Genomic DNA, 9,318 nt, shown 5'->3' with positions numbered 1-9,318 from the left:
AAACGAAGGACTGAACGGATGTTTCAGGAATCTCACCACATCGTGATGGATCGCTCCATATTCCAGCGCTGTGGCACCAAACCTCACGCTAAACCCAAGACCTTCGACAACATCACCAAAACCAAAAAGATGTTCTGTTTGGACTGTAAACTCGACTGGGGTATCATCGCCTCCTACATGAACATACAGGTACATCACACACACACATACACACACACACACACACACACACACACACACAGGCTTTCCCTTTATCACACATCAACACTCTGCTGGGAGAAGAATAAAAGGTGCTACGATCAGAAGTGTAAGGCAAAAAGTGACGCAGTCCGAGTCTCTTCATTAGCGACAGCACTGCTAACGTCCTGATTCTTCAGCAGTGATTCAGCAAGCTGTAGTAGTGCAAAGCTCTTAAATGCCTTTTAGAACTTCACCATGAAGAAACTTCACTGTAGCATCAACCACTAACCGAATTCCACGAGTTCTGTAAAAATAAGACGCCAGAAACTGAAGATTTTATTCCAAAACGCTGTATATCTGAAATACAGATTGAAGTAGTATATAAATGCTTTACGTTATCAGTAAGCGCTAACGCATAACTGTGTGTTAACGCTAACATGAGCCACGCCTTTCTTTTCATGTAACTGGGTGATGATCCTGTCCAATTTGACAAAAGCATCAAATGGATCTGTGTGTGTGTGTGTGTGTGTGTGTGTGTGTGTGTGTGTGTGTGTGTGTGTGTGTGTGTGTGTAGGATTTGCCGGTGGTGAAGATCGAGAGTTTCATTGTTCAGGACAGGGTCACAAAGAAACAAACATTATTTAGGAAATGGCGTGATGTCACATTCTACATGCGAGAGTTTGACGTGACAGAGACGGCTGGTGGAGACGTGGGAGCCGAGAACGATGAGACGAAAACGAAATAAACACATGGATCTCCAACGTGGGTCATGTTGTATTATTACAGAGCCGTAGCTATGTTCTGCACTGGTGGGCGGGGCTTATTTAACAGGATAGATTTAGGATTCTTGTGTATTGTGAGTTTTTGATGATGTCTCTTATTTTAATTCTCTGCCACGTGATTGTGTGAAGTAACGAGTGTACAACCATTAGATCATGTAAATTCTCATCAACCAGATGTTTTTAACCCCATAATAAAGTCTGTGATGAATTATACATTTACTGTTATAGTGATTCTCTTCTGATCACAACTAAAACACCACAACAACATCTCACACACAATAACATCTCACACACAATAACACAACAACATCTCACACACAATAACATCTCACACAGTAACACAATAACATCTCACAATAACATCTCACACAGTAACACAATAACATCTCACACACAATAACATCTCACACACAGTAACACAATAACATCTCACACACAATAACAACATCTCACACACAATAACATCTCACACACAGTAACACAATAACATCTCACACAATAACACAACATCTCACACACAATAACATCTCACACAGTAACACAATAACATCTCACACACAATAACACAACAACATCTCACACACAATAACATCTCACACACAGTAACACAATAACATCTCACACACAATAACAATAACATCTCACACACAATAACATCTCACACACAATAACAATAACATCTCACACACAATAACACAATAACATCTCACACACAATAACAATTCACACACAATAACACATTAACATCTAACACACAATAAAACAATAACATTTTACACACAATAACACAATAACATCTCACACATAATAATAACATCTCACACACAATAACACAATAACATCTCACACGTAATAACATCTTACACATAATTACATCTCACACACAATAACAATAACATCTCACACATAATAACACAATATCATCTCACACACAATAACATCTTACACACAATAACACAATAACATCTCACACAATAACATCTTAGACACAATAACATTTGACACACAATATCACAATAATATCTCACACACAGTAACACTAATATCTCACATACAATAACACAACATCTCACACACACAATAACATCTTACACACAATAAAATTTGACACATAATATCACAATAATATCTCACACATAGTAACACAATAATATCTCACACAATAACATCTCACACACAATAACACATCTCACACATAATAACATAATAATATCTCACACATAATAATATCTCACACACATAATAACAATAATATCTCACAATGACATCTCACACACAATAACATCTCACACACAGTAACACAATAACATCTCACACACAATAACATCTTACACACAATAACACAATAACATCTCACACACAATAACATCTCACACACAATAACATCTCACACACAGTAACACAATAACATCTCACACAATAACATCTCACACACAATAACACAATAACATTTCACACACAATAACATTTCACACACAATAACACAATAACATCTCACACACAATAACACAATAACATCACACACAATAACACAATAACATCTTACACATAATAACACAATAACATCTCTCACACAGTAACATTTCACATAATAACACAATAACATCTCACACAATAACACAATAACATTTTACACATAATAACACAATAATATCTCACACACAATAACATCTTACACAAAATAACATCTCACACAATAATAATAATATCTTACACATAATAACATCTCACACACAATAATAATAACATCTCAAACACAATAACACAATAACATCTCACACACAATAATAATTCACACACAATAACACATTAATATCTAACACATAATAAAACAATAACATTTTACACACAATAACACAATAATATCTCACACACAATAATAATAATATCTCACACACAATAACAACATCTCACACAATAACATCTTACACACAATTACATCTCACACACAATAATAATAACATCTCACACAATAACACAATATCATCTCACACACAATAACATCTCACACAATAACATCTTAGACACAATAACATTTGACACAATATCACAATAACATCTCACACACAGTAACACTAACATCTCACATACAATAACACAAACATCTCACACACAATAACATCTTACACACAATAAAATTTGACACACAATATCACAATAACATCTCACACACAGTAACACAATAACATCTCACACACAATAACATCTCACACACAATAACACATCTCACACACAATAACACAATAACATCTCACACAATAACATCTTACACGCAGTAACACAATAACATCACACACAGTAACACAATAACATCTCACACATAACATCTCACACAATAACATCTCACACAATAACATCTCACACACAATAACATCTTACACGCAGTAACACAATAACATCTCACACAGTAACATCTCACACACAATAACATCTTACACACAATAACATCTTACACACAATAACATCTCACACACATAACATCTCACACACAATAACATCTTAGACACAATAACATTTGACACACAATATCACAATAACATTTCACACACAATAACACTAACATCTCACATACAATAACACAAACATCTCACACACAATAACATCTTACACACAATAACATTTGACACACAATATCACAATAACATCTCACACAATAACATCTCACACAATAACACAATAACATCTCACACACAATAACACAATAACATCTCACACACAATAACATCTTACACATAGTAACACAATAACATCTCACACACAGTAACATCTCACACACAATAACACAATAACATCTCACACACAATAACATCTTACACACAATAACATCTCACACACAATAACATCTCACACAGTAAAACAATGACATCTCACACACAATAACATCTTAGACACAATAACATTTGACACACAATATCACAATAACATTTCACACACAATAACACAATAACACATCACACAATAACACAAACATCTCACACACAATAACATCTTACACACAATAACATTTGACACACAATATCACAATAACATCTCACACACAATAACATCTCACACAATAACACAATAACATCTCACACACAATAACACAATAACATCTCACACACAATAACATCTTACACAGTAACACAATAACATCTCACACACAGTAACATCTCACACACAATAACACAATAACATCTCACACACAATAACATCTTACACACAATAACATCTCACACACAATAACATCTCACACACAGTAAAACAATGACATCTCACACACAATAACATCTCACACATAGTAACACAATAATATCTCACACAGTAATATCTCACACACAATAACACAATAACATCTCACACACAGTAACACAATACCATCTCACACACAATAACATCTCACACACAATAACACTAATATTTCACACACAATAACATTTCACACACAATAACACAATAACATCTCACACAATAACACAATAACATCTCACACACAATAAAATCTCACAAACAATAACAGAATAACATCTCTCACAGTAACATTTCACATAATAACACAATAACAACTCACACAATAACACAATAACATTTTACACAATAACACAATAATATCTCACACACAATAACATCTTACAAAATAACATCTCACACAATAATAATAATAATATCTTACACACAATAATATCTCACACACAATAATAATAACATCTCAAACACAATAACACAATAACATCTCACACACAATAACAATTCACACACAATAACACATTAACATCTAACACACAATAAAACAATAACATTTTACACACAATAACACAATAACATCTCACACAATAACACAATAACATCACACACAATAACACATCACACAATAACATCTTACACACAATTACATCTCACACACAATAACAATAACATCTCACACAATAACACAATATCATCTCACACACAATAACATCTCACACAATAACATCTTAGACACAATAACATTTGACACACAATATCACAATAACATCTCACACACAATAACAATAATATCTCACACACAATAACACAATAACAACTCACACACAATAACATCTTACACACAATAAAATTTGACACACAATATCACAATAACATCTCACACACAGTAACACAATAACATCTCACACACAATAACATCTCACACACAATAACATCTCACACACAATAACACAATAACATCTCACACACAATAACATCTTACACGAGTAACACAATAATATCTCACACACAGTAACATCTCACACATAATAACATCTCACACAATAACAATAATATCTTACACACAATAACATCTCACACACAATAACATCTCACACACAGTAAAACAATGACATCTCACACACAATAACATCTTAGACACAATAACATTTGACACACAATATCACAATAACATTTCACACAATAACACTAACATCTCATACAATAACACAAACATCTCACACACAATAACATCTTACACACAATAAAATTTGACACACAATATCACAATAACATCTCACACACAATAACATTTGACACATAATATCACAATAACATCTCACACAATAACACATCTCACACACAATAACACAATAACATCTCACACACAATAACATCTTACACGCAGTAACACAATAACATCTCACACACAGTAACATCTCACACACAATAACATCTTACACACAATAACATCTTACACAATAACATCTCACACAATAACATCTCACACAGTAAAACAATGACATCTCACACACAATAACATCTTAGACACAATAACATTTGACACAATATCACAATAACATTTCACACACAATAACACTAACATCTCACATATAATAACACAAACATCTCACACATAATAACATCTTACACAATAACATTTGACACACAATATCACAATAACATCTCACACATAATAACATCTCACACACATAACACAATAACATCTCACACACAATAACACAATAACATCCACACACAATAACATCTTACACAGTAACACAATAATATCTCACACACAGTAACATCTCACACACAATAACACAATAACATCTCACACAATAACATCTTACACACAATAACATCTCACACATAATAACATCTCACACACAGTAAAACAATGACATCTCACACACAATAACATCTCACACATAGTAACACAATAATATCTCACACAGTAACATCTCACACACAATAACACAATAATATCTCACACACAGTAACACAATACCATCTCACACAATAACATCTCACACACAATAACACTAATATTTCACACACAATAACATTTCACACATAATAACACAATAACATCTCACACACAATAACACAATAATATCTCACACAATAAAATCTCACAAACAATAACAGAATAACATCTCTCACACAGTAACATTTCACATAATAACACAATAACAACTCACACACAATAACACAATAACATTTTACACACAATAACACAATAACATCTCACACATAATAACATCTTACACAAAATAACATTTCACACACAATAATAATATCTTACACACAATAATATCTCACACACAATAATAATAATATCTCACACATAATTACACAATAACATCTCACACAATAACAATTCACACACAATAACACATTAACATCTAACACACAATAAAACAATAACAATTTACACACAATAATACAATAACATCTCACACACAATAACATCTCACACACAATAACACAATAACATCTCACACACAATAATAATAACATCTCACACAATAACACAATAACATATCACACACAATTACATCTTACACATAATTACATCTCACACACAATAATAATAATATCTCACACATAATAACACTAATATCTTATATACAATAACACAAACATCTCACACACAATAACATCTTACACAATAACATTTGACACACAATATCACAAAACATCTCACACACAATATCTCACACAATAACAATATCTCACACAATAACATCTCACACATAATAATAATAATATCTCACACACAATAACACAATAACATCTCACACACAATAACATCTTACACACAATAACATCTCACACACAATAACATCTCATACACAATAACACAATAACATCTCACACACAATAACATCTACACACAATAATACAATAACATCTCACACACAATAACATCTTACACATAATAATATCACACACAATAATAATAACATCTTACACACAATAACATCTCACACACAATAATAATAATATCACACACAATTACACAATAACATCTCACACAATAATAATTCACACACAATAACACAATAATATCTTACACACATAATAAAACAATAACATTTTACACATAATAACACAATAATATCTCACACATAATAACACAATAACATCTCACACACAATAATAATAATAACATCTCACACAAAATAACACAATAACATATCACACATAATTACATCTTACACACAATTACATCTCACACACAATAATAATAACATCTCACACACAATAACACTAATATCTTACATACAATAACACAAACATCTCACACACAATAACATCTTACACACAATAACATTTGACACACAATATCACAAAACATCTCACACATAGTAACACAATAACATCTCACACACAATAACATCTCACACACAATAATAATAACATCTCACACAATAACACAATAATATCTCACACACAATAACATCTTACACACAATAACATCTCACACATAATAACATCTCATACACAATAACACAATAACATCTCACACACAATAACATCTCACACACAATAACACAATAACATCTCACACAATAACATCTCACACAAATAACATCTCACACACAATAATAATAACATCTTACACACAATAACATCTCACACAATAAAATAACATCTCACACACAATAATAACAATAACATCTCACACACAATAATAATTCACACACAATAACACATTAACATCTAACACACAATAAAACAATAACATTTTACACACAATAACACAATAACATCTCACACATAATAACACAATAACATCTCACACACAATAACAATAACATCTTACACAAAATAACACAATAACATATCACACATAATAATATCTTACACACAATTACATCTCACACATAATAATAATAATATCTCACACACAATAACACTAACATCTTACACACAATAACACTAATATCTCACACAATAATAACATCTTACACAATAACATTTGACACACAATATCACAATAACATCTCACACATAGTAACACAATAACATCTCACACACTAACATCTTACACACAATAACACAATAACATCTCACACACAATAACATAATAATATCTCACATAATAATAACATCTTACACACAATAACATCTCACACACAATAACATCTCACACAATAACATCACACAATAACATCTCACACAGAATAATATCTCACACACATAATATCTCACACACAATAACATAATAATATCTCACACATAATAATATCTCACACATAATAACACAATAATATCTCACACATAATAAAATCTCACACACAAAACATCTCACACATAATAACATCTCACACATAATAACATAATAATATCTCACATATAATAATATCTCACATAATAACATCTCACACAAGAACATCTTACACACAATAACATCTCACACACAATAACATCTCACACACAATAACAATAACATCTCACACAATAACATCTCACACACACAATAACATCTCACACAATAACAATAACATCTCACACAATAACATCTCACACACAATAACATCTCACACACAATAAAATCTTACACACAATAACATCTCACACACAATAACATCTCACACATAACACAATAACATTTCACACAATAACATCTCACACAATAAAATCTTACACACAATAACATCTCACACAATAATATCTCACACAATAACACAATAACATCTCACACACTATAACATCTCACACACAATAATATCTCACACACACAATAACATCTCACACACAATAACATCTCACACAATAACACAATAATATCTCACACACAATAACATCTCACATAATAACACTAATATCTCACATAAAATAATTCACACATATTAATATCTCACATAATAACACAATAATAATATCTCACACATAATGACACAATAATATCTCATACACAATAACACAATAATATATCACACACAATAACACAATAACATCTCACACATAATAACATAATAATATTTCACATAATAATAATTCACACACAATAACACAATAATATCTTACACACAATAACATCTCACACATAATAACATCTCACACACAATAACACAATAAAATCTCACACACAATAACATCTCACACACAACATCTCACACACAATAACATCTCACACACA

At 31.4% G+C, this 9,318-nt stretch overlaps 1 protein-coding gene across 1 annotated transcript in view; it reads left to right on the top strand.

Moving 5' to 3' along the window:
• ddx58 (DEAD (Asp-Glu-Ala-Asp) box polypeptide 58) overlaps window positions 1-1,175 on the top strand; it is an 8,765-nt gene extending 7,590 nt beyond the window's left edge. The window contains exons 18-19 of the mRNA XM_046870130.1: window positions 28-189; window positions 755-1,175. Of these exons, the coding sequence (XP_046726086.1) occupies window positions 28-189; window positions 755-925 (333 nt within the window). The 3' untranslated portion in view covers window positions 926-1,175. The remainder of the gene's footprint in view (window positions 1-27; window positions 190-754) is intronic.
• Window positions 1,176-9,318: the final 8,143 nt, after the last annotated feature.

This window comes from Silurus meridionalis, chromosome 16 (assembly GCF_014805685.1).
Source record: "Silurus meridionalis isolate SWU-2019-XX chromosome 16, ASM1480568v1, whole genome shotgun sequence".
NCBI classification, from domain to species: Eukaryota; Metazoa; Chordata; class Actinopteri; order Siluriformes; family Siluridae; genus Silurus; species Silurus meridionalis.
Note: the sequence above shows the minus strand (reverse complement) of the source record. Positions and strands in the feature narration are given on the sequence as shown.